Source organism: Myodes glareolus, chromosome 20, assembly GCF_982192425.1.
Source record: "Myodes glareolus chromosome 20, mMyoGla1.1, whole genome shotgun sequence".
Classification (NCBI taxonomy): Eukaryota; Metazoa; Chordata; class Mammalia; order Rodentia; family Cricetidae; genus Myodes; species Myodes glareolus.
The window spans coordinates 6,504,056-6,531,151 of NC_142045.1; the positions used below are offsets into that span (position 1 = coordinate 6,504,056).

A 27,096-nucleotide genomic window follows, 5' to 3' on the forward strand; every position below is an offset into this window, starting at 1 on the left:
CAAAACAGAAGCTGAGAGCAACTCAGACGTCAAAGCCAGAAGGGAGAAAATGCATTCAGTGACAGGAATGTAACTTTAGAACTTTCTGGAAGGACCACTTTGGAAGAGGGCACAGGAAGCTGCACAGAGAGCAAGAAATATCCCAGAGGGCGTTCTGCTGGCTCTGGAGGCTGCCCTAGCCACGCCAAGTAACTAACATACTCTGAGTACCTTGCTTGGGAATAGGCTGGCTGCAGGACCTTCCATTCAATGCAGCAGCAGCAGCCACCTCTCAGCCACAAACCTGGTGACTTCGGGCACTCTGCTTCAGGAGCCTTCTGAGCTTTCCCTGCAGGCTGCCTGGTGCATTTTCCTAGCATAGATGGAACAAAGCCATTTGCTGGTCACAGCAAGCCTAGGGCATGCATGCATGTGTGTGGCGGACAGTATATGAACGTGTTGCCTCCCTCGCCTGGAGAGCTGTGCCCCTTCCAGCTCTGTCAGACCTTCTACTGTGCAGAAGAACCGCAAGTGGAAATAAACAAGACCTGTCTATGCCGGGGCCTCACACCAAGCTGCTTCCAGGAAAGGGAAGTCCGAATGGCAGGAGATGCAGGGTGCCACTGCCTTGTCAGACTGAAGGTCACATCTGCGTTCACATGACTCTACAGGAGGTTAGAGACACATATGGGAAGCTGTGAGGTGGACCTGCACACACAGCAACCCGCAACAGTTTCTGGGTGAGTGAGTGGATTTGGTGAGAAGACGGGGAAGAATTCTAAGCTTCGGGACATAGGTGTTCGGTTATACTTCTCTAGGGTGGAAAACAAAACAGAAGGCTGGTGGGAGATGTAGGGTAAGACCTGGGGTGCCCCACACATGGTAGGCAGCAGATGCACAGACAGATCGTCTTACTCAGAGTTAGCATGGTGCCCATGGGCCTAAGGCAAACAATTAAGGCTGGGGTTTTAACCTCCACAGCCTGCTGTCAGGAAAGGGAATGAGAGGAGAGTGTTGCTTTAAGGGGAAGGTGAGCTGACTTCCAGGCATTGAATCAGGACTGACACCACCACCAGTCGGATGTGGATTTAAGTCCCTGGCACAACTGAAGACAATTGGCTCTCATTTTCCTGGGCCCTTCCCAAGGATGGGAACCTAAGGCCATGGTTATTCATATTTTATTGCTTTTCTTTCCAAAATACATCCAGATTAAAGTCAGAAACGATTCCCATGGGATTATAAAGGACAATGGGAGATCAAGGGTTGTAAGAGCCTTGTGACTGTACTCAGAGGAGAAGGGTCAGCAGGGAAGGCTAGAGAGGCCCGTGGGCCAGAGTGGAGCTGGAGATCAAAGGCCAAGGAAGGAGGAAGGGCCACTGGGCTTGACGCCTCTGAAGTGGCTTTTTTCTTCTTTTTGGAGATCTCACCATGTTGCACCAGTTGATTTCAAATTGTAGGCTCAAAATATCCCCTTGCCTCAGCTTCTGCAGTAATGAGTCCACAGGCAGCAGAAACGGACTGGTCTTACAGCCATGCTCGCTCACTGTAGTGAAGGAAGGCTGCCTAAAGAAGGGGAAAGGGGGCTGGCCTGGTGACCCACACAGATTGCTGTGAGTTGGAGGACAGCCAGGGTTACATAGATTCTGTCTCAGAAATAATAATAATAATAAATGGTAAAATTAGAAAAAAAGGGAAAGAACTCTGTCTTGCAGCTCACACTTAACACTTGTTACTCTTTGACCTGGGTAGCAATCAATATTCATTTGGATTGACAGGAGCTCCCAGCCCGAGAGCGGCATTGATATTTTCAGTGTTTGTGAGTGGACGTGTTGAATCGGGAACTAAACTATATTAATAGCCAAAGAACTCATCAAGAAGGCTAAAACGTAAGTAGGCACAGTTTGGGGGTCTAAATAGCGGAACGATTGGAACTAGTACTTTCTCTTTTCCTATACGAGGCTCACAGTAGGAGGCGAGGAATTATGTCACGGAGTCCAGGAGCTGGGGACCTGGTGGAATTCGCTGGAAGTCGGCAGGCCTTAGAGCTTGGGAAAGCGCTGTTCGGTTATCTGGGCGCACCCAGAAAAGGGCAGGATGACTTCATTCCCCACAGAGGGCGCCTCCCGCCCCGGCAGCTGAGGTGCCAGCAGCCGGTTTGTCCAGGATAAGTTTTCTTTGACTACTCAACTTCTCTCTGCCTGGCGTAGTCGCAAGTCACTTTGGAAAAAAAAAAATGCGATTAGACTGACTTCCCTGTTTCCTTCAACGAGTGGGCGGGCTCTTCCCAGTTCCCAGACAGAGCTCCTTCATTCAGCCAGGTCTGTCATACTTTTTAAAAAAAAAAAAAAAAATCTGGAAAGTTTGTTACCATCATTGAGAAAAAAGAAAATAAAGGAAAGGGAAAGGAAGAGGAGACTTAGGGAGGGAAGCTGAGGAGAAAAAAACAATTTGGCGTGCGGCACAGAGGACCTGGCCTCCAGAATGCTCTGGACCGCCAGGAAGCTCCCCTAGCGCTTGCCCATTGCTCCGGGGAGAAACTATTATGGAGCGGAGCGAGCTGGCGCGCGGAGGTGTGTGAGTGTGTGTGAAGGTGCATGCGTGTATTCATGCGGGGTGTTCATGCGTGTGCGCAGGGGAGGATTTCCAGGAGAGTGCCGCAGAGGTTCCTTTGTGGAAAGCGGTGACCTGCTCGGTAGCGAACGTGGCGCCTCCCCCTCGCTCCCCGGTTCCACTAGGACAGCAGGGCTCATCTTCGCCCTGCAGCAATCTCCATCTGCCTCTGTGGTTGTCCGTCCAGCCCCGCGCGCCCGGGTCTTTAGGTGCCAGGAGCTGCGTGCTGGGCGGCGGCTTTCGAGTCTCGGGAGCCCGGAGCTGGCTAGGGCGAGCACTGTGTCAGATGGTAGGGGGAGCGAGGGAGGCAGCCGAGCAGGAAAGGGCGTGCTGCCCTTTGCGGCCGGCTCGCGGAGCAGCCGGGTAGGCAGCATTGTTACCTGCAGCGGCCCCGCCCCTCCGCGCCGCCCTGCCCCCTCGCGGTCCCTGGCCTGCAGTCCTGCGGAGAGTCGGCGGCGCCGGGACAGCGGGCGGAGGCTGCGCGGGCGCCGGGAGCGCGGGCGCGGTGAGTGCGGGACTGGAGCCGGAGCCCGGGCCGCGAGGCTGGGTTAGGGGATGCCGGGCAGAACAGTAGCACGGGAGAGGATGCGGGGAAGCGGGAGCTCTGCACCCCACTCCGGGGACCTGGTCCGTGAGCTCAAGGCCCTGTGCCCCCAGGCGCACACGCGCCGGGCTGACCCCGAGCTCTGTGCGTCGCTGCCCGAGGGTGGGACCTCTGGGGTTCGGCTAGCGCGGGTCGCGCAGGTCGCAGGAGCCCCTCTCAGCGAGGACTCGCCCCTGCCACCGTGGTGTGGGGCTCCCCACGCCTGCACACCTCCCTGAGAGTTCACGTCCGAAGTGGAGCCGGCGCTTGTGGAAGCTTGGGGAAGAAGCGGCGGGTTGGTTGTCACCCCCGGTCCCTGCGCGTGCCACGGGACTCCGCCACCAGCCCGAGTCCCCTTTTTGCGTTTATGTCGCGGGCTCTTCCCTTCTCTCTTGGTGTAGAGCCGCAGTGCGGCCGTGAGTCCGTTTCCTCGGAGCCCGCGCCGGGGACCACACGGTGTCGCCGCAGCGGTAGTCCAAGCGGCTGGTGGCCACGGGTCCTAGAACCATGGACTCCACAGAGAAGTGGGAGCCCGAAGTCGGCGGGGACCCCGGGACAGGTCGAGCCACCCCGGGTCGAGTCAGATCGGCACAAGAAAAGCCCCTAGGGGTTGCGCAGCTGACGCGGATATTCCAGTGGCCTCTAAGCGATCCGGGACTGGGGCGTCCCGGGCCCTCCGGGAGACATAGGGTCGAACCCTTTTCGGGAGGGCTGTTCCCACTGTCGCGGAGCCTGCGCGGCGCGTGTGGGCGTCTCTCCGCCTTGACGCGCGCCTTCCCACCCCAGATAAGGCGGCCTCTGGGCTAGCGCGACCCGGGACCGCCCACTCTGAGCCCGCCTGCTGTCCCGGGATCCTAGGCTGAGCGGCTGCTGGACGCTGGTGGTCTTCGGGGACACGGGCTAAGCGCAGTGGGAGCCGGCGGAACAGGGGGCCTTTTGGTGAGTGGATCCGTCAGAGCGCGGTACTAGGGACCAAAGGAAGTGGTGGGCAAAGACTTGGGAGATAATTGTTTTCATTCTGACTGGAATGAAAGAAAGTGTCCTGGTTGCTTCCTCCCCTCTCTGGTCGGAGACTTTCATAAAGACCTGAAGCGAGTGTTTAAAGAAATTCTGCCTTGATTTGGGCCCTCCGCAGACACTCTATCTGGTCCATCTTTCTGGAGCTTCTGTTTCTCCAGGAGCATCCTTGGGCACTCCCGTGCCTATTCTTCCTAGTTTGGGACTGGGAGAGAAGAAACCGAAAAAGTACATTCAGAAACAGGCACCTCCCGCAGCTGTGAATGTTTGTTTATACGATGTGACAGATTAAACCTGCCGTCATGGGTTCTCGCTGCCGCTGAAGTGTCAAGCCAGGCTGTGTTGCTCGGAAACTCAGTCTATGTCTTAACCAAGAAAAGGCTTGAAAAGACAGGTCGGGGTGGAGGCATTTTCCTTAAGGAGTGAGAGGAAAGAAGGGAATAGTATTTTAGAAAGTCAGGAACGTTCCCCAGCCCTGTTTCCTCTCTTCCCAATTAAGAATACTGTGTAGTTCAGTCTTTTCCCGTCCTCAATTCATCAGGTGCACGACCTGCCCTTCCAACCCAGGCCTCATCTGTGACATGCGGGGTTGCAGGAGGAAAGCCATCTGGCTCTCTGTCACTTTTTATTATTGTTGAACAGAGCGGTGCAGACCCTCCTTTGAGAAAGCCCTGGGTAGCAGTTAAGCAGGAACCAGACGACTCTTCTAGGAACTCTTAGGAACATTCTTGTTCAAATCCTGTGTGCTGGCTGATCATGCGCTCGGGTGAAACCCGAAATGCTGAAATCCAAGTTAAAAGATGCTCGACTGAGCAGCATCCTCTCCGGGGGAGGGGGGGACCGCAACCCCACCTCTGAGGGACCATAGTTGTCACTCAGAGGACTGGAAGATGGGTTCTGGCTTCAGAGAGCCTGTTTGTGACAGCCCTGTATTTAACAGCCTCCTTCCTCCCTGCTGCTGAGGTCCCCCTGTTGGGGAGATGTTAAAGACAAGCCTGCCTCTGTTTGTCTTAGGGAGATTGATGGGATACTTGATGATTCCCAGACAGAATGGGGCTGATCCCATTGTCCCTGCTGCCCACTGCCAACTGTGAGAAGCAGGCAACGGGGTGTCATCTGTCAGGGTGTCTGCACCACCTGCATTTCTCCCAGTGTCCTTGAGAGTGTGCAGTGTCATCTCGACTGTGGACAGTGCAATAGAATATTTTTTGTGCCTCCTCTATTTTAACACCACACGTGACTGGAAGGAGTTAGAGTGGTATCTGTGCCCTCCTTTTCCTGTCACCGCTTTAACATTGGAAATCCTGCCCAGTGGGAGCAGGGATACAGAACTGAAGTAGCGGGAATAAAAGCATTTGCATGTAGCTAATCATTGCCAGTGAGCTGACTCACTGGACACTGTTGGAGAGCTAAGATCTTTGAATGTAGTGGGGGGGGGGGTTGCCAGATAAAGGGACCAGGGACAGTATGATACATTTCCCTTTGTTATCTTCTCTCAGGGTGGGAAGTAGTTACAGAATTGTATCAACGCACAGTTCCTGTGTGTCACTTTGTAACTATTGCAAGTTTTTATCTGGTACTTGGTGGTGCCCAGGACAGTACTCAAAAGTCTTAGTCCTTTAGAGGGTAGATGTCAGAAGATTAATGATGTCACATCACCTTTGAGTATCCAACCTCTTCATTTAGTGTTTCTACATATGCACTGAGGGCTTTAACCCCATACCTTTAAGTCTATTTAGCTGATACAGAATGAAGTATTACTTCCCAGATCAGACAGTGTACTAATTACCCCCTCCATAACCCCCACCCACCCAGTGCTGGGGTGCTGGGGATCCAATTCAGGGCCTTGGGGCAGGGGACTTGCCCGGCGTGCAGCTTCTGTGTTCGGTCTCCAGCACTTGGGCGGGGGTGGCATGAGATGATGTATGAACGCATTGATATATATGGAACCAGAAGTGAACTGGAGAGTTAGCAGCTTCTCCAAGGGTCATTTCGTGCACAGACAGTGTATGAAATATGTAAGAATGAACTGCCAGAAGTACCTGCACAGTCTTGAAGAAAGAGGAGTTCAAATGTGACTATAAACTGTAATTGACAGTGAGTCACGAGCGCTTTCGGGGTGCCAACTATGAAGACAGCCTAGTTATGCCCCTAATGGTAATTATGAAAACCCCTTCTAAAAGCCAGTTCCTTTGCTAGTGAACCAGAAGTCAGCTTAGGTACATACTTACGTTCCTTAGATAGTACCCAGTGGTGACAGCTGAATATACTGTTACCACTGAACTGTACACAGGATATCATAAAATGATTTTTTACAGTATCAAATTAACACTTGGGAATGTAATTTTCTATTCAATACTTATATTGTCAGGGCCTGAACTTGTGCTTAGCGGTAGAACACATCCTTAGCGTGTGGGTTGAATGCCCAGCTCTAAAGTAAATAAGAAAGGATTATAAGCCAGCAGCTGATGGAGGACCGCCTGGGAGGCATGAAAAAGGGCCTGGACTCCTTCCCCAGCATTACAAATAAAATAAACAAACTACAGACAGTTGAATGTTTCATAAATGTGTTTTATGAAATACATAAATGTATCTCTCCTGTAACAGAGATGAACAACTTATCATGTAGCCGCTGAATATTAAAAGGGGGGAAATCTCACTATTTACAACCATTGTTAGCAAAGTGAAGCTGTTCCATATGTTTCTAGCAGCCAGGACTTAGGCATTTCATCCATAAACCCAAGACGTGTTTGTTTGTTTGTTTGTTTCAGATTTATTATTTTAGCTATATGTATATGTGTGTATAAGTGTATGTATGTGTATTAGTGCATGTATGTGTATTACTGCATGTATATGCATGTATGTGCATGCGTATGTGCACTTGCGTGCAGGGGTCTCTACATGACATGGGTGCTGGGTGGTGTTCACTCTTAACCACTGAGCCGTCTATCCAGAGCCCTCCCCAGACATGTAACAAATGTGTTGTCTGTGAAGATAAAGAGAAACAGTGCATATAAACAATTATTAGAAATAGTTAACTACATTCCTGAGTTGGCGCATTTTTCTTACACAAGCCGGGGGAAAAGGTATTCTCCTATTTCACAGATCAAAAATGCTGAAACATAGGTGAGGTCATCACCCGCCTCTGCTCAGACTGCAGCTCGGGGAAGTTGCGGAGCTGGGCTCTGAGCAGAAAATGTTTCTAGACTCCACTCCTGCTCCCCAGGAAGTCTTGCCTATTATATGTGGTCGTATGTATAGTGTTTCATAATGTCTGAATTAGCGATATCAGACAGTTTCCTTCTGTGTAACCCAGCGCTGTGGGATCCACGTGTGTCTGCAAGTCGAGGCTCTAACCCTGCTGACCTAAGTGGACAATTATAGCCGGGGACGTCATGTAAAAGTGCCTTCCTCACATCTTCAGTCCTTCTTCTCCTCATGAGAAATGTAGTTATTTTGACCCTGTTTTGAATTGGGTTAGTAACAACTGTATAAAGCCAAAAACCGAACATCTGTAGGTCCATGCAAATCCAGGTCTCCAAGACAAGTGAGTTGTGTGAATAAGAACTAGATGCGTGGTGAACTTGATTGGGGCAGTGTGTCCGTGTGCATCGCCTCTCTGTAGTAATAGTGTCACAGTCACGCAAAAGGCGACTCTGTAGAGTCCCATTTAGGGTCTCTGAAGAGTGACTTCTCTAGACTCTAAGGTGACAGAGTTTGAAGGGGCGATGGGAGTCACTGAATGTGCTGTAATTTTACAGAGGAGAAAATGGAAGTTTAGTGAGGTGATGTAATACACGCCTGGCACCCTTGTCTTTAGTCGGGGATCCGCATCACCCTGTGGAGCAGGAACAGGGTGACCCTGGCTCCAGGGAAACAAACTGGGTCATTATTGTCTTTAAGTGCCCCACCTGCTCCCTTCAACATGGAAGATGCCTTTTGACCCAGTGGTTGGAGAAAGCGTGTCCAGACTGGAAAGAGGCAGGGTCACTAAGTAAGCACCTAACGCTTCAGCAATTTGGGCAGTTTCCCCAAGGGCTGGGATAGATCATCCAAGAGAGGAAGGCACCTCTTAGTAAACAAGTCGTTTATTCATAAAGGGAACACTCCTGATTGTATAGCAGGCACTGTTACGTGCATGCCTCATTGATTAATGGGAGATTTCCAAATTGGTTTTATTGCTGATTCCTTGGCAGTTTTTCCCAGTAGCAAACAAAATGTGGTTTGGACTTAGAAAAATACGTGTTCATTCCAGTGTGCTTTGAGATATGCTCTTGACCCGAAGACCTATCCGTGTGGGCCACCTGGTCCCTGAAAAGGAAAAAAAACTAGCGAGAAAGCCTTTGCCAGCACTGACTTTGAATTTGCTCCGTCTTTGCAGGTCTGGAAGCTGACATGAGGCACAGTTGCCCTCTCTTTTGGCAGCAGACTCGTGGGCCCAGGAGTACAACCCGAGTTTGATGTTTGTGTCTGCTTCTCCAAGGTCAAGGAATTAGCTCCTTAGAAGGCAACAGTACTATGCATGTTATGAATTGTGTCTCCCTGGCCAACGATAAAGAAAATGGGACTCTTGCCACGGCAGCTGCATTCATGACTGGGCAGACATCACCCTCTGCATCTCTTCCACCTCCTCCTCCACCGCCTCCACCTCCACCTTGCCCACATTCAGGGGAGGGCTTCCCCCCCTCCCCACCTCCTCCTCTTCCACCCCCACTTCCTGGGGGACCTCTCATCCCCCCTCCTCCTCCTCCCGGACTACCCCCGGTTGCTCACGTGAATGGCTACAGCTCCCTGGGTAAGAAGAAACGGATGCGAAGCTTTTTCTGGAAAACCATTCCAGAGGAGCAAGTGCGTGGCAAGACCAACATCTGGACCTTAGCAGCCAAACAGCAGCACCACTACCAGATCGACAAGAAGACCATCGAGGAGCTTTTTGGGCAACAAGAAGACACCTCCAAGGCTTCTCTCCCCAGGAGAGGAGGATCCTTGAATTCATCCTTCAGGGATGCCCGGGAAGAGGTGAGAGAATGCACGAGAGATGATGGGAGGATGGGAGCGGGCAGGGGCCTTGCTGCTCTGTGTTGGAGTTGTGTGTTTCAGATAATTTGGGAGATTTCCCTGAGAGCATGCGAGCAAGCGAAATGCACTGGAAACTGCAGGAGGGGCTCCCACGAGGAATTGGAGCTGAGTAACAAAGTATAGGGAGTGCGTGTGTATGTGTGTGTGTGTGTGTGTGGGATCCTCCCAGGCATCCCCATGGACTATGACCTCATACAGAGAACACGTGTGTTGGGCTGCTGGGCTCTGGCCTCGCAGCACCACCCTGTTGCTAGCAAACTCAGTGCAGTTTTCTCAGGGAGAGATGTTCAGCTGGAACCTAGAGTTTGGGGTCTCCCCTGGGATGGAAGTCTGAGCTGCTGGAGCTCAGCTCTCTGGGATGAACTGGGGTCATGGGGGATCAAATGCCTTGTGATAAGTGCGGCACGCCTACTAGACTGCCTTGGGAGTCCTTCTTTCCCATGTCTTTGAGAGATGGCCTCCCTGCTTCAGATATCTGCGTTCAGTTATGGCCTTTGTGGAGACGGATTTCTAAAGAACCAAAGCTTCAAGCTATTTTGAGACTTTTTTTTTTTTTTAATGAAGCATGTTTCCAGTTAACAGTAAATGTGTTACTGTGAAGGGGGGAAACAGCCGTTAAGTTACCAAACACATATACAACTCAGTATAGTCCCTTGCTTTAAATGTGTTGTAAAGGAGCAGAGAAAATAGGTCATCCATGGAGCTGCCTAGATAAGAAAGTGGGAGGGGCCTGGGGCGAATCATCGCTCCCTGCGCTATTGAGTTCTTGAGCCAACATTACTGACCTCTTTCCCTTCCTGGCTTAGGAACCACGTTAACTCCCACCACCAGGTCCTGAGTGTCTTTTAAGCTGGTTGTATGATTCCTCTGAAATTGCTGAGAGCATTCTTATCGAATACAGGGAGCCCAGGGACCAGGGTTGTTGTGTCTCATAAACTGTGAAATGCATTGGAAAAGTGGGTCATCAGAGGCCGTGGTGTCGCCAGTACCAATCACAAGCTTTTCTGTCTGTCCTTCCATTGGTCAGCTGCCCTTTCAGTAGCAGAAGGGACTCAGAGGTCATTTCCTTAGTGCCCTGGCCTTGGCCCCACTCCAGCAGAGGTTCCTGATTGCACAGCCAGTCACGTCTCACCCTTGTCTCCCAGTTCTCCCCCACTGAGGTGACTGGACAGGCGTGTGAGTGGACTTGGGGCATCAGAGAAGTACCTGGAGCAGAAGGGGTTCAACTTGGTGTGCCCCTAGGGAGGCAGCCCTCAGCTGTGAGGGGGAATGGAGCGGGCAAGCAGTGCAAATCGTAAGAGCCACGACACAAATGAAACTGTCCACTTCCAAGCCAGAGGCAAAGGTCAGGAGCCGATGTCCGTCTGTCCACCTTCTTCCGTCACCTCAGCCTCAACCACAGACATTGGTGTTTTTTCCTTAACTTCCTTTTCGCAGGAGTTATTTTTAAATTGCGGGCATTTGCCTATTTATTTGCATTGAGGAGCGCTGGCATGCCATGGCGCGTGGGTGGAGATCAGACTTCTCCGTTGGCCCTTGCCTTTCATCTTCTTTGAGACAGGGGCTCTCTTGTTCGCCATAGCTCAATACCAGGACAGCTGGCCCACGAGCTTTCAGAGATTGTCTCGTCTCTGCTTCCCACCTTCACACAGGAGTGCTGGGATTGGAAACCTGTGCTACTGAGGAACGGGTGTGTGTGTGTGCGTGTGTGTGTGTGTGTGTGTGCACGTGCGTGTGTGTGTGTGCACGTGCGTGTGTGTGTGTGCGTGTGCGTGTGCGTGTGTGTGTGTGTGCACGTGCGTGTGTGTGTGTGCGTGTGTGTGTGTGTGCACGTGCGTGTGTGTGTGCGTGTGTGTGTGTGTGCACGTGCGTGTGTGTGTGTGCGTGTGTGTGTGTGTGTGCACGTGCGTGTGTGTGTGTGTGTGTGTGTTCTGAGGAACTCATGCAAATGATGGACACAAGGAGGTCATCAGGCTCATTTGCCAAACACTTTACCCACTCAGCTATCTCTCTAACTCTAAAGATCATTTTTGTTTTTGTAAAAGCTTTATTCACTGGATTTTTATGTGTATGAGGGTCTCGCTTGCTTGTGCGTCCGTGTACCATGTGTATGCAGTGCCCTTGGAAGAAGGCATTGAAATTAACTGGAGTTAACAGATGGTCGTGAGCTACTGTGTGCGCTCACAAAACCCGGGTCCTCTATATAAGCAGCAGGTGCCCTTAACCCCTGAGCTGTCTCTCAACCCGATTTTGTTGTTAGTGTTTAGATGCCGAGAACGGGATCCAGAGCATTGCGTATGTGAGGCAGTTATTCTAATAGTGAGCCGAACCCTCAGCCCTAAAAGTATAAATGTCATTGTAAATTACATATGCAATTCACTACCTGACCTATTAGTTGAATGGATATCAAGGGCATCCATAATGTGGTGAAGACCCCACCATTCATTTCCCAAACCCGCCCACCCTCCAAACCTGAGCTGCATACCCGTTTAACAAGGGCTTCCCATCCCCCCAACCCTGGTCCCTGGCAGCTCCATTTTTCTTCCTGTCTCTGTGAATTTTATTAATCCAGGTACCCCACATTTTGTAGCATTTTGTCTTTTCATGGCCGATTGATTGCCCTTAACCTGGTGTCCTCAAGGTTCACCTAAGCTGAGGCATGTGTGTGTCAGCATCAAGTCCACCCGATATTCCGTCGTATGCCTGTACCACATTCGGTTATAAATCCCTCCATCCTTGGAGAGCTGTGTTGCTTCCACTGTTTGTGAATGTGGCCACTGTGAGTGCGGGGTGCAGAGATGGTGCTTTAAACACTCCTGGGTCTGATCGTAAGAGACAGCATATTAAAAAGCTATCATAGCCGAGCGCTGGGAGATGATCCAGCCCTTCAGCCATTGCCACCGAAGAGACCACTGGAGGTTATTTTCAATATCTTACATTACCGTCAGCATGACTGAAAATGAGCTGGTGTGTGCCATTTCCTTTTCTGACGGGTACATCTCCTATAGAAGCTATAGTTCAGTCGGGCTACTCTCTGACAAAGATCAGCCATAAATCTTCCAGCTCACTCTGCCGTGAGTGGAGTCCAGGGTCAAAAGCAATAGTCCTTACCCTCTGTCCAGGTGCCTTTGGAGAACATGCTGAGTGGTGTGTTCCTCGGAGGCCTGCTTCCAAGCCCAGACACGGGACACTAGCGCATTATAACAGGCCATAATTCTGGAGGTTCAGACGTGCGGAGGAGCAGGTTGGGTCCCTTGTCATATAATAACCTCACATAGAAATGGCCTGGTAGTATATGATTGGCTTTCATTTTAAAGGGCTCATAGTACATTACTAGAAAGTTCCATTGTGCTCCAGAGGAAGAAGAATTCGCTGGAGGGTAGGGAAGATGTTGGTCTGGGAATGGCAGGCATAGAAGGAGCAACACTTAACATAGTAAACTGGGGGCAGGAGGTTGTGAAATGCTACCATCCTTCTATGCTTGTTACTAAAAATTAACTTGGGAGATCACAGATGGGATGGTGTCATGGTAATTAAGCTGTAATAAAGCAATTGGAGATACACTGATATATACGGGTCTCCTAATAAAAGGTTCAGCTCAGACTTCACTTCACAGTTCACTGATGCCATCCCTGAGAAGGAACCAAGTTTCTGTCCGTCCATTGCTGATGTCCTGAGTTCTCAGCACTGGGGTTAGTTGAGTCTCTGTCTCTCAACGCTGGGGTTAGTCTGGTTTTTATCTCCCTTTACAATTTGAGCAGTTCTTTTAAAAAAAAAAAACAACTTTATTTTTGATGTTTATTTATTTACTCATGTGTTTGCTTGTCTGGACATGCACCACATACATGCAGGAGCACTCAGAGGTCAGGAGAGGGCATCAGATCCCTGGAACTGGAGTTATAGGCGGTTGGGAGCTGCCATGTGGGTGCTGGGAACTGAACCTGGGTCCTCTGCTAGAGCAGTAAGTGCTCTTAAGTACAGAGCCATCTCGCTAACCACCTAGAGTGACACTTAGGGATAACACTAAGGTTTATCAATTCGGTGAACTCTAGAGAAAACAAACAGAATGACCCAGCACGTGAAGGAACCGCTGCTGTGCAGGAAGGACAGGTCAGAACTGGGGCTCACCAGCTGCCCGTGGCGGTGTGACAGAGAGTGAATGCTGACACGCTGACACAGTATAGGTGAAGTGGAGGAGGGAAGGGAGGAGTCAGGAGCAGGGAGGGAGGCTGCCAGGATGATGGCTCTGTCCAGATCCGTGAGCAATGCTGCTTCATCCTCCCACGCCCTCGTTTGAGAACCAGTTGTGCTCCTGGAGTCGTGACTGCATCCCGAGCGTGTTCTGCGGTTCTGGGAACCTCAGACCTGTAGAATGAAATAGAGCAAATAGATTGAAATAATACATAGGCCATGCAATCTATTTGCTTTTCAGGTGTTGAGTCAGGTAGAAATGGCCTCGGTTTTAGGTGACCGGCATCTGTAAGGCTACCCCCTTTCGTATGATGAAATGAAATCGGTTTAAAAGATTGAGACTTGGCTTGATGGTAAAGATCTTACTTAGCAATCCTAAGGCCAGGGTTTACCACCAGGAAACCAAAAACCCAAACCACAAAACCTAAACACACCACCAAGGGAACACACCACCAGGGGAACACACCACCAAGGGAACACACCACCAGGGAAACACACCACCAGGGGAACACACCACCAAGGGAACACACACCAAGAAAACACACCACGAGGGGAACACACCACGAGGGGAACATACCACCAAGGGAACACACACCAAGAAAACACACCACTAGGGAAACACGCCACCAGGGGAACACGCCACCAGGGGAACACGCCACCAGGGGAACATGCCACCAGGGGAACACGCCAAGTGACTGAAAGTTTTATTCTTCCACCTTGAAAACTTGCTAACTGACATAAGCCCACCACCCATGGGAATTCTCATTCTGCCTAGAAGAGGAACCTGAAGGGCTACAGAGATAGGTCAGTCAGTAAAGTGCTTGCCTCCTGAGCACAAGGATCTGAGTTCAATCCCTGGGACCCCCGTGAAAATGCTGAGTGTGGAGGTTCATGCCTGCAATCCTCACACGTGGGCTATGGAGGCAGCTGGGTCCCTGGGGCTCACCGACAACTGTCAGTCTAGCCTGATTGGTGAGCTCTAGGCCCATGACAGGCCCTGTCTCAAAGGAGGCGAACCGTGTTCCTAAGGCTGACTCAGGCGGTTGTTTTCTGGCCTACACATACCAATGTACACACACACACGCACACATACACACACACACAAAGTAGAAAAAGAAGATGCAAAAACTCATGACAATAGAAAGTACCAGCCAGGGTCATTGACTAGGGCAAGGTGTGGGAACAGGCAGCTACTGTTTAATGGGTTCAGGGCTTTGGCCTTGTAAGATGTGAACTCTCTGAAGCTGGGTGGTATCATAGCTACCACGTGGATACATGCTGGGTGGTATCATAGCTACCACATGGATACACGCAGGGTGGTATCATAGCTACCACGTGGATACATGCAGTGCTACTGAGTTGTACACCCAGAAATGGTCATGATGCTAACTATTATACACAGTTTCCTCCAACTTAAACAGTTTCTCCTTCCTGTAAAGGGTCAGGAGGTGGGGCTTTGTGATGACTGATGCTTAGGAAAAGTGTGGGACCTGTGGGCTGGGGGTTCAGCATCGTGGCAGGGTCCTTGTCTTGCAGGGCCCGCCAGGCTTTGGGTTCTATGCCTGTCTGAGAGAGGGGAACTGGGGGAGGGGAGCTGGTGTGTCACATCCAGATGGAAGGGAGAGGTGACAGTGCCTTCATGGCTGACTTGGCACATCCCCAGCTTCAGCAGCCTGTCCCCTCTGACCTAACTTATACAGCCGGCTGGGATCCCTTTCAAGTGCCACTGTGTGTGGCTTCAGCCCAGTCCTCAAGGGCTCTGCAGCTGTAACACTAGCTTTGTGGCAGTCAGCTTTTGGGACGTGAGATAAGCTCCTTACATGGGCCGTGATAACCCTCTTTGAAGGGCTTTAACAAACACCTTTATAACTGTTCTAAGGATCCCCTTTGATAAGGCAGCGGAATCAGGCACTGGGTGAAGCCCAGGGTGCCTGAGAGCAGGCACTGCCCTGAAGTGTTATCGCTTGTCTCTTGTTCCTTGTTTGGGTGAAATGCTGGCCTTTGTTTTCTCTGTAAGCTGATCAGTTGTGGCCAGCTCAGGCTTTTCCTTAGAGACTGGCTGACTGCGACCAATTTCAGAAACTGCTTGGACTGTGGGGGCATCTCCTACAGGCTCTAGCTGCCCTTGACTTGAGCGTATTAGCTTCCTCTCTGGGATGGCTTAGGCTCCTGGAAGCTCATCTGCCTGGTGAGAACATGATGTCACCAGGCATCCCACACTAACAACTCTGAGGGTGCCCATAGACTTGGCCAGACTGTGATTGGCTGCTTTTTACAGACCTGTCCTCATTTCTGGAGGGACCTCCCCACCTTGGCGTGCGAGGAGGGGGCTACATTTATTGAGACCCACCAGTGCTAAACTCACAGGAGCCAGAAGGGAGAGGAATCAGAAGCAGGCTAACATTCTGTCCCAGCACTGCTTTGGGAAAGCCACAAATGACATCTCTGAGGTGGTTTCCTTATCTGTCAAACAGGGATAATAAGAGTAATTTCTCCCCTTGCCTTCCCAGCAGCGTGGCTATGGACCGACGCCAAGTATCCAGAGCCCCGGAGGGTGGAAGGGCGAACAGGATGAGGGTGGAGCTGGAAGTGCAGGGGGAGGAAGGATGCTGCAGTCCGGGGTTAAACACAGCAAGAGGTGGCAATTTAGTGAGAGAGTTAGACAACAGGTTTGTTTCCATTCTAGGTAGAGGCGAACACAACAGCCTAGGTGTGCATGTCCGTACTTGTGGCCTTTTAATTTACAAGTTTTAATGAGTGGTTTTCTGTCTTAATAAATTGAGACTCCTCATTCCAGTAGATGCTTTCCTCCCTAGAGTGTTAGGTTTCTCGGACTTTATGCCCCTTTCCTTCTCCTCCCTCACATTGAACTTGAACCGCAGTCCCGGGTAGGAGTCCAATAAGGAGGGCGCCCTCTCAGCTTGGAAGCTTGTTTTATGGCTGGCAGGTGATTGTGTTAACATCAGATAAACCGTAGGTTAGTAAATAATGAGATTGTTCAAGATTAGTCTTCAAAAGGAGGCAACCATACTTGGTAAAATTTTAACCTGATGGCCAGGAAGTGACATTAACGGTCTTGCTTGTTGCTTACAAACTGGAAGGGACCCCAAGATGCAGAAATTGATCTGAAACCTGATTCTCCTTTGTTCACAATGAATCTCCGTTTGTCTCTATTTCTTTTAGCCCCACCCCCTTTACCAAAAAACCAATGGGAAAGATGGCGGTAGTTCTAGGCTGTCTTCCATCCTCCTCTCTGGATATTCACTTCCCAGCAGGCCTCCAGAAGCTGTAACCCATAGTTTAATAAGATCTTCTTTTGAATCAAAAATTATTCCTTTATTTTGCCATTTCAACTCTCATACAATTTCTACTATGCTAATATGTCTACTTTGGCCTTTGAGTATGGACTATATGTCAAAGAAAAGTTTTAATTAAAAATATTATCTATTTGAATATATATATTAGTATAATAAACATATGTCTTATCTATTGTTCTGGGGTTGGAACCCAGGGTCTTGTATGTGCTGGATAATTACTCTACCACTGAGCCACTCAGTCCAGAAAGGAATTTGTTTGTTTATGGTGCTGTGGGAGCAGAATTGAGATTGACTGTCACGTAGCCCAGGCGTGTCTCCAACCACTACAAGGCTTAGGTTAGCCTTGAACTCCTCCTCTTACCTCTCCCTGTTTTCCGAGTGCTGCGACCTCAGGCATGTGCCACCACACGCAGTGGTATGTGTCATTCTTACTGCTAAGGAAATAAATACAACATTCTGGTAAAAAGTGTGGAGAGACGATAAAGAATATCCATAAAGCTATATAAGAACATGTGCTAATTACCCGATTTACATATCGGAAATTGTTCCCTGTACATTAGTATTATACTTTAACAGGTTTGTAATGAGTCTTTCTCTGTCCCGCCAGCCAACTCCCAAATAATGACACGGAGACTTCTTATTAATTATGAAAGCTTGGCCTGTAGCTTAGGTTTGTTCCTAACCAGCCCTTATAACTTAAATTAACGCGTATTTTTATTTAACTATGTTCTACCACATGACTTTTACCTCTATCTCCTGTGTGGGCTACTCATTCTGTACCTGGCCAGCTTCTCCTCCGTGCTTTGATCACTTCCTCCTCCTTCCTCTTTCTTCCTGGAAGTCCCACCTATCCCTCCTGCCTAGTTATTGAGTGGTCAGCTCTTTATTAAAGCAATCACAGCACTATATTGTCAATATCTAACAGCAGTATCTCACAGTGTTCAAATATCCCACAGCACGGGTTTTTAACTCTCCTGTTTCTCCCAGCTGTTTTTATTTTATTTTTATTTAGTTATTCTGGTGTTTTGAGACAAGGTCTCTCTACAGGGCCTTGGCTGTTCTAAACTCACTGTATAAACCAGGCTAGCCTGGAACTCAGAAATCCGTCCGCCCCGCCTCCAGGTGCTGGGATTAAAGGCGTGCACCACCACGCCTCAACTCAGCTGTTTTTATTTATCCTTAAAAGGTTTTCTGTATCTGTTTCTTTCCAGGTTAACGTCTTGGATGCAAAGCGAAGTATGAACATTGGGATATTTCTTAAGCAGTTTAAGAAGTAAGACTTTTGCACATGTCTGGACTGTTAGCCATATCCACGCCATGGGAGTGTGACTGAGCTGAAGTTCAGACGGGAATCTGAGCGAGGGGCATTCCAAACTCCTCCAGGTCCTTCCTAGATGGGAGGCTCCATGGGTCTGCAAGCGTCTGCCTTTGCTGTGATCTCACAATCTTGAAGGGAGGGAGAAATGCCCTGTGATGTCCATGTAGGACCTGTATGTCAAGAAAGTGTGTGTGTTTAAAATTCTTTGGCAATTTCATATACAGGTATACAGAATGCAGGGCATTTCATGCCCATTGCCCTTTCTCATCACCCTCCCCCACCCCCGAAACTCTTCTCCCCAACAAGTCCTCTTCGACTTTGATCTTTTATTTTTAACCTACTGCGTTTATGATTGTTTACATGAACGAGGGCAGCCTATCGGTGGCTATACCACTGAGGAAACCGACTCCCACCCCAGTACCCATTAATTGTTCATAGTGCCTCAGTGAGAGGTGGGACTTCACGAACCCCTCGCCAGGCAAAGTTTACATCCATCTTCATCTTCCCCCAAAGATCCCATGGTGGGTGCTGCTGTCAGCCTTCCCCGGTTTTCTGGGGATATTTCTGGAGGAAGAAACCTTAGAGTGGTTTCCAGTAGTGGCGGGGGGCCTCTGGATCAGGAAGAAGCATGAGAGAGAGAGAGAGAGAGAGAGAGAGAGAGAGAGAGAGAGAGAGAGAGAGAGGAGAGAGCGCTTGCTTCAATTTCTACAGGCTCGTGTCCCTGCTGGCACACCAGCAAATGCGGTTCTTTATCTTTCTTCCAAGGTCTCCTCAGTCCATCGTAGAAGACATCCACCAAGGGAAGAGTGAGCATTACGGGTCAGAGACGCTTCGAGAAATCCTTAAGCTTCTGCCAGAGTCGGAGGAGGTAAGGAACTTGGCCCCTGGACTTCTGGGTCTTTAGAGTGATGAGCAAAGCTTCCTGTTCCTCTGAGTGTGAGCGGCCCCTGTACTCAGAGTCCTGTCCTTCCAGGACCAGAGGAGACACACAGAAAAGCAGAAGGTGGCCAGTCCCTAGAACGAGCCAGGCTATGGACTCAGTCTATTCAGACGGCGCTGTCCCATAGAACGAGCCAGGCTATGGACTCAGTCTATTCAGACGGCGCTGTCCCATAGAACGAGCCAGGCTATGGACTCAGTCTATTCAGACGGCGCTGTCCCATAGAACGAGCCAGGCTATGGACTCAGTCTATTCAGACGGCGCTGTCCCATAGAACGAGCCAGGCTATGGACTCAGTCTATTCAGACGGCGCTGTCCCATAGAATGAGCCAGGCTATGGACTCAGTCTATTCAGACGGCGCTGTCCCATAGCTGAGAAACTTGGGCAAGGTTCTGAACACCTGTGAACTTTAGAGTCCTCACCTATAAATGAGGACAATGACCATTACCTCATCGGTTCCCAGGATGACTAAGCCCTGTGGATGCAGCTAGCATGTTACTTGGCACACGAGAGCTCAATAAAGCTCTGGTTTCTTTTCCACCGTCTTAACATTTGACCTTTGCCTAGCGTGAAGCCAGGTTATGATACCTACGCCTTGTCTTTTTTAAAAAAGGGAAAGAAAAGCTGTTTTGGATAAGGATACTGTAAATACAGATGAGTATCCGTGTGTCTGTGTAACGCACTAGAAGGGGAAGATGCTGTGGTGACAGGAAGTTCTCTGTGATAGGAAGGGATGAATTCTGTTTGGATCAGGTTAGTTGGTTACTGGGGAGTTAGGAGATTCATGAGAGAAAAGAGAATCGCTATTTAAAGCTTTAAAAAATGTACTTATTGTTACTGTCTGTGTCGGGGGTGAGTGAACAGCGTGGCACTCCTCCGGTGGAGGTCAGCGGGCAGCGCCATTGGTTCTTTCTCCTTCCTGTGCGTCTCAAGGACCAGATTCAGCTCACACAGGACTTAGAGGCAAGAGCCATTGCTCGTGAAGCCAAAGTGCTGGCCCTAGGCCCTAGGCTAGCAGTTTTATAAAACCATCAACATTGGGAGGATACCAACCTTTAGTTCTGAAGAAAGTCTCAGTAAGAAATTACACAAATCCATATGCTTGTGAACGCTGATTTAAAGCAGCATGTAATTTTATCAAAGGTTTTATTTCTGTGAATAAAAGGAAAAGGAGACATTTTGTGAGTAACAGATAAGGCTGGGACGAAGTGTGGCTCAAGTGTATGAGGCGCTAGCCTAATCCCTTCCCCTGCAAGAAAACAAATTAAGAGGATAAAGTTTTTTTTTATATAAATTGTCTTCCAAAAGTACTGTCCCCTCCCCCATTCCAGACATCATTTATAAAAGGTGACTTCAATACCATTAATAACAGGAGGAAGGGAGGGAGGGAGAGAGAAAGAGAGTTGTGTTGTTTGTTTATGTTGGCGGGTTCTAAATTTATAGTGGGATTAGCGGGTAACTGGAGGCTCTTGTTTAATTCATGTGTGTCTGATGGTGGGATGCACTCTCTCTGCCCCAGCTTTTGTTTACAAATGAAGTGTAATTTCAGATGAATTAATGACTTTTATTAACGTACTCTATGGGTCTTAAGGACCGACGGTCTTTCCTCTTTCTTCCTGAGCAAAGGATGGGGGTTTAAGTGCCTTTGCTAGGAGGAGCAGGGCCTATTTCGCTTCAGTTTTAAAAGGATTATTTGCTTTCAGCCAGGGATGCAGCTCAAATGCTTCCCAAGTGTGTAGTCCTGGATTTGCATTCCAGCACCGAAGGGGCGGGGAAAGACTGATTTGCTTTTGAAACTGTATTCCTGCATGGCCTCTTTCCTCACCCACCTTAAGATTCTCTGAGTGCTCACTAACTGACCGCATCGGTTTTTTGAAAGGGAATATCAAATTGGACAGTGCATGCAGAAGCGCTCAGAAGGCTCCTCATGGTAAATGAGAGCCAGGCGTGAGACCTGAGGGAGGCTGCTAGCTTCGTGCCGTGATGAGCTGGGAGCCTGAGAGCTGTTGTCTTAATATCTGCATTTTTCGTGTCCAGTTTTTTGAAAGAGTGAATAGCTGTCCAAGTGCCTTGGTTTAAAGGGTCTTTTTGTTGTTGGGTTTTGTGAGGTGTCACTGGACCAGGATTGTCCAGGGCCAAGCGAGCGAAAAGCATCTGAGAGACATCCAGGTCACCCAGGTCCTCTGCCCCAGTTAGTGAGCTAATTGCCAAGAAGTCTGGAGTAGACTCCTGAGGCGTCTTTGGACCTCTGACACAGGCCAGAGCACACAGCCTCCTGTGCAGGGTCATCCTCAGTCTAACTGTGTGGCGACAATCCCGACACATTTCTCGTTTACATTACTGCGTCTTGGCTGCGTCGCCACACCCTGCACACTCGACTTCAGCAGAAACACCCTGCCAGGTCATCTCTCCTGGAACTGCCGGGCGTCTGCGGGCCAAAGGGGCTGCAGAGGAAGCGGACGCTGCATCGAGAATGTTCTGTGGTCTGTGGTATTGCCTAGACTCGTGAGGACCCTGGAGCGTCTTGGTCTCTGGGGAGGACGAGGTCAGGGAGGAAGCTGGGCTAGTGAGAGAGGTTTTGTTGGCAGAAATGCACTAATCAATGTTTGTGCGTACATAGCGACCGCTAGCCCAGGATATAATGCAGTAGTCATTTTTAGCACAGGAAAGAACTTAACGTTTACTTTTACAGGGCTCAGTCCAGGAATGAACAAAGAGAAAGCTCATCCATCACAGAGATGATTATTCTGTAGCCTTTCCTTATTTCCTCTTTACAGGAACAGTACGAGATAGTCCTCATTTGCAAATTGCATTGGCTCTCGCGGGTTACACAGTGTCTCGGGATGCCTGGGTGATACAAGAGAGGTGGACTTGAACCCTAATTTTCTTTGGCACTGAGCAGTTGTTACCGTCTATTACCTTTCTTGAAGGAAGGAAGGGCAAAGGTTGTTAAAACGGTGTGCCTCACACCACGTGGTCTGACAGGCTTTTCAGCACCTCTGCTATCACCGCCACCGGTGTGAGCCGGTGTCCTCCCGAGTCATCCCATAACCTTATCAGCACGCTGAAAACCATGAGCGGAAACTGCTGTTTTCTCCCCCGTCCCTGCCTTCTCAGCTGACAGGCCAACCGTAGCCAAGGTTAATTTGTCATCAGGAATTTTCTCTGCCCTTCATTTTATCTTTGATCTGGCGTTCGTCTCTCTTCCAGTGTGTGGTTTTACCCTTGCAGAGGAAGAGGCGGGCCCCCGAATAAAAGTTCTGGGTGTGCTTTTGTCTGCCAGTGGCTCCCATGCCAGGGGTGAGGATGAGGAGGGGCCAGAGCTGCCTCCCAGCCTGGCTGGCCCGGCTCCTGCTGTGGGCTGATTCTCTGGTGGTCAGTCCTGGTGCCACACCGTGCTGAAGGAAGATCCCAGCACTTTCTGAAGGCTGGAGTGGCCCTAGTGTGCCCTCTCCTTAGCTTCTTCATTCCTCGGCCCCTGGCTCCTCTAGAGGCGGCATGTTTGTGGGAGTCCTGCCTTTCCTAGGCTGTGGAGTGGAATGGGACAGGACGAGGAGGCCACCCTTTCTTTGGCCTTGTGAATCCCCGGAGTATGTTCTGGCTCTTCCGACAGAAACCGGGCACAGCAGGGGTCATAATGAGAGGCCCTTGGCTCAGCCAGCAAAATTATGCCTAGGAGTGTTGGAGGCGTGATTTCTGATAATGACGATGAGACTACATAATAATTAGAGTTTGCTCACCTCGCCTCTTCCTTTCCCTGCCACTGGGGAGGCACGGCAATCCCTCATAGTGAATACAAAGCTTGCTGGGAACTAGAACAAAGAACTATATACATGGCCTTTACATTTCTGTCTTCCATCTCCAGTCCCTTAAGATCTATAAACATTTTTGGCCTTCTGCGTAAGTAAAGGAGATTAATCCGTGCTCAGCCACTGGTTAGCATATGTCTAATGGAAGTGCTTAGTTTACTGGGAATGAGCCCGTCTTCTGCTTCCGACTAAAATCCGTGCCGTTGTTTTCCTAAGCTTTGCACGTAGTGAGCATGGGGTCTTTTAAAAGGCTCGGCTTCGCTCTGCCCCTGCCCATATATAGTGAACTGTTCAACTTGGCTCCAGGAGGAATCAGAATGCAGCCTAGGGCTGTCTCAGCTCACAAGCGAGGCACTAATTGGAGTTGAGCTAAACCGGAAGTGTCCTAAGCATTTTTTTTTTTTAAAAAAAAATAAAGGTAAATTCACTTTATGGCTCTCAGCAAGTGGGTCAAATGTAGTTTTTTACAAGGTTATTTTCTGCCCTAACCAATACACAGACACACACACACACACACACACAAAACCAACAATCTGGTTGTAGCTGCGCATTCTCCTCATAGTAGAGTATTTGCTTAGCATGCGTGAGGTCCGGGTTCATCCCAGCACTACAGAAGTGCAGCTGAAGCAGAGAAGCATCTTTGAGAGACACCTAACTCTAAAGAGTGAATCTGTGCTGTTAGAGTTTAGATTTTCACATAATTGATATAAATATGTCAACTAGTAGAGTTTTTAAAAAATATTAAACCTTTACTTTTTAATTATAAGTTTCTATTATTTTTTTCCATTGTTTATCGTTCTTTTTGGTTTTTTGTCTGAGTTTTCTAGGCAGGGTCTTGCTAGGCAGCCTAGTCTGGCCTGGAACTCATCCTCGGCCTCCTGGGTTGCTAGGTACCACCAGGACAGGCTCCAGCTGGCGCTGCTTCAGGGGGCTTGAACTCATGTTGCCAGACGCGATGGGGAGGGTGGGAGAGGAGGCTCCCATGGTCAGGAGTGCGGCTCCGCGGCAGATGTTGTATTTAGCATTTTAAGACCCTGAGTGGAATACCCAGGAAAGACATTCCTTTCCATGAAGGAAGATGTACAACTGGTCAGTACTGCCCGTCACCAGTTGCAAGCGTGGGCTGTGTCTGTCTCTAACCAGCCTAAGGGGAAGACTCTTAGAAGTGATTTTGCTCTTAGCTTGGTCCAGTTTTCCGTGTGGAGAAAGTAGAACATTTCTGTCTGATGCAGTTTGAGCTTGGTCTCACCTCCGCCTCTGCTTGCTAGCTGTCTGTCCATCTACCCATGTCAGAGCTTTAAAAGCCTTCACCCAGCTTGGTTTTTTTTTTTTTTTTTTTTTTTTTTTTTTTTTTTTTTTTTTTTTTTTTTTTTTTTTAATAGCAGCAGTCTGCGCAGTGTAGATAAATCGAAATAGCTAGAATGAAGAGCAAGTGAAAAGGAAAGTGACTGGTAACCGTGAGGGGAGGCGTAGACATCTTTCTTCTTGATTTGTGGAAATGGGATCTTCATACTGTATAGACTATTTACCTGTCTTTCCGTAGGACAGATCATTTTTAGGTATTTTTCTTTTGGCTAAGGGTGTTACTTGTGTGTACTGATGGGGTCTGTGTGATGTGCACAGCAGCGTGTGCTGATCAAATCCAGCGTCCCTTTGCCCATGCTTTCCCTTCCCATGGACAGCCTTGCTCATCACTGTTCTACAGCCAAGACATTTCTTAGCTTCTGCCTAGGTCAGAGAATCTGCAGTACTTATCTGTCAGCAGCTGGCATAGTCCGTTTACTGTAATGCCGTGTGGTTCCAGCCGTTTCGTTATACAAGACAGGCTTTCACTCTTTTCTATACCTGAATGATACACCGTTGACTATAATTCCATATTTTCTTTATCTGCTTGCCTGTTGATCAGCATCCAGGTCAGTTCTATACCTTAGCTGCATCACAATCAGATATCTTAATATCCATCGCTCAGCGGAAGCTTTTTCCACGTTTCCTGCTGGAGAGCCGACCTGTACTCACTTCAGTAGCGTAGTCCAGGCTGAGGTAGCTCAGTGGTGGAGCATATGCTTCTCACACCCAGACCCTGGCTTCTACCCCAACGTTGGGGGTGGGAGGGGGAAACAGTAGCCAGGTGATATAACATATGTCTGTAATCCTAGAGTTCAGAAGGCTGAGGCAAGAGGAGCAAGACTTGGAGATCAGGTTAAAGAGCAAAACCCTATACAAAAAGAACAAGGAAAAACTATGGTTATTGTCACTTAGATTCACAACCTGCTGTCTCATTCTGAAAGAAATTAGTAAAGAAAAGAATGAGTTTACTTAGTTTAGCCATTGAAAGAGAAAATATAAGAGGGTTTTTCTGTCCCACCAGCCAGTTCCCAAATAACCACACAGAGACTTATTATTAATTATAAATGTTTGTTCACTAGCTCAGGCTTGTTACTAGCTAACTCTTGCATTTTAAATTAGTCCATATTTCTTATCTATGCTCTGCCACATGGCTTGGTACATTTTTCCAGCACTGCAAGTTCATCTCCTCCTCTCTGTGCCTCCTAAAAATTCTTTTTTAAAAAAAAATGTGTTTATTTATTATATATACACTTTCCAGGAGACAATACCAGATCTCATTACAGATGGTTGTGAGCCACCATGTGTTTGCTGGGAATTGAACTTAGGACCACTGGCAGAGCAATCAGTGCTCTTAACCTCTGACCTATTTCTCCAGTCCCCTCCTCGAAATTCTTTTACTCTGCCTATCTTCTTCCCAGCATTCTCTCTGCCCCCAAAATCCTGCCTAGCTATTGGCCAATCAGTTCTTTAGTAACAGTGAGAACAATATATATTTAAAGTATACAAAAAGATTATTCCACAGCAAGGAAAAACCTAATTTGTTTCCCCACTGGTGCCCAAGGCTCTCTTAGACTTTATAGAAAGCCAGGAGGCCAAGGCCAGAAAATGTGGATATGACTGGGGATTTTACCTGCCCTTTCCCCAGAGAAGGCGGCCTGAGCCTCAGGTCTGTTCTTGCAGGTTATGTCCATTCTCCTGGTGTGGAGGTCGCTAGTGTGCCTTTAGAATTTAGAAAATCCCTCCACCTCTTCATCCGGTTCTCTCTCAGCTTGAGTCCCGGCCACATCGTTTACCCCTCCAGCCGTAGAGCTAGACCTGAGACTCAGTGCTGGAGTGCTTGGCTGGTGTGCTCAGGGCTCTGGGCTCATCCCCAGATATGAAGATGGACAACCAAGCAAGCAAAGAAAAAATAATACTAGGTGTGGATTCTTTTTTCCTTAGGTCTACATTTTATTAATACGAATTTAGCACTGAAACATTTTTTTTTAGGATGATCCTAAAATGAAATTTAGTCTTAAATTTTGATCAATTATTTTCTTTTCTCTTCTCCCCTTTTCTCTTGTCTTTTAGGTTAAGAAGTTAAAGACATTTAACGGCGATGTGTCCAAGCTTTCTCTGGCAGATTCCTTTCTGTACGGCTTGATTCAGGTGCCAAAGTAAGGCTGCATCTCTGGCCACTGTCTCTGTGGAGCGGGGTCATTACTGACGCCTGCTACAGCTTTACTTAATCTTGTTATTTTCTTATCACTTTTTAGCTATTCACTTCGGATCGAAGCCATGGTGCTAAAAAAGGAATTCTTGCCTTCTTGCTCCTCTCTGTACCAAGACATAACAGTCCTAAGGACCGCTACACAAGGTAACTGGCAGTGTTTCCATGTGTAGCTGCTTTCATCAGTTTGGGGAGCTGTTGATCTTTTATAAAAAAAAATTCAGATGAAATTGGAAATGGATGATCCCATCTTTGGATCACCTGAAAAGGGAAAAAGGTATAAGGAGGGATATGGTTGAAGTAATGAACATCAATTTGCATATTATCTTTCCATGGAAGAAAGTTTCTTTCATCTCAGGGTGCAGAGCAAACCTTACAAGTAGCAGCCTGTCTTGCTTCTCAATGTGGTTAGCTTTCCGTGTTCCGTGTTCTCTCTCTCTCTCTCTCTCTCTCTCTCTCTTTCTCTCTCTCTCTCTCTGTGTGTGTGTGTGTGTGAGAGAGAGAGAGAGAGAGAGAGATGTCCGTGGTGTGGAGTATAGTGTGTGTTGTGCATATGATATACAGTATGTTTGCATTATGTGTGGTGCTATGGCATTTATGGTATTTAGTATGTATGGTGTGTGCACTATATATTGTGTGGGGAGTTTGGTACATAGTATGAGGGGTGTGATGCTGGTGAGTGTGGGACAGTATGTA

General features: G+C 48.7%; 1 protein-coding gene across 3 annotated transcripts in view; it reads left to right on the plus strand.

Moving 5' to 3' along the window:
• The first annotated feature begins 300 nt into the window (after positions 1-300).
• Positions 301-27,096, plus strand: part of Fhdc1 (FH2 domain containing 1) — a 40,611-nt gene continuing 13,815 nt past the window's right edge. Inside the window, exons 1-7 of one of the 3 annotated variants that reach the window (XM_085682527.2) lie at positions 301-719; positions 1,755-1,865; positions 8,571-9,208; positions 17,988-18,049; positions 18,860-18,962; positions 26,262-26,347; positions 26,447-26,547. In XM_085682527.2, coding sequence (XP_085538653.2) covers positions 8,708-9,208; positions 17,988-18,049; positions 18,860-18,962; positions 26,262-26,347; positions 26,447-26,547 — 853 coding nt within the window. In that variant the 5' untranslated portion in view covers positions 301-719; positions 1,755-1,865; positions 8,571-8,707. Of the gene's footprint in view, positions 720-1,754; positions 1,866-2,983; positions 3,095-3,958; positions 4,112-8,570; positions 9,209-17,987; positions 18,050-18,859; positions 18,963-26,261; positions 26,348-26,446; positions 26,548-27,096 lie in introns of those variants that run through there. The other 2 variants (XM_085682526.2, XM_048424539.3) reach the window with 2 other exon arrangements.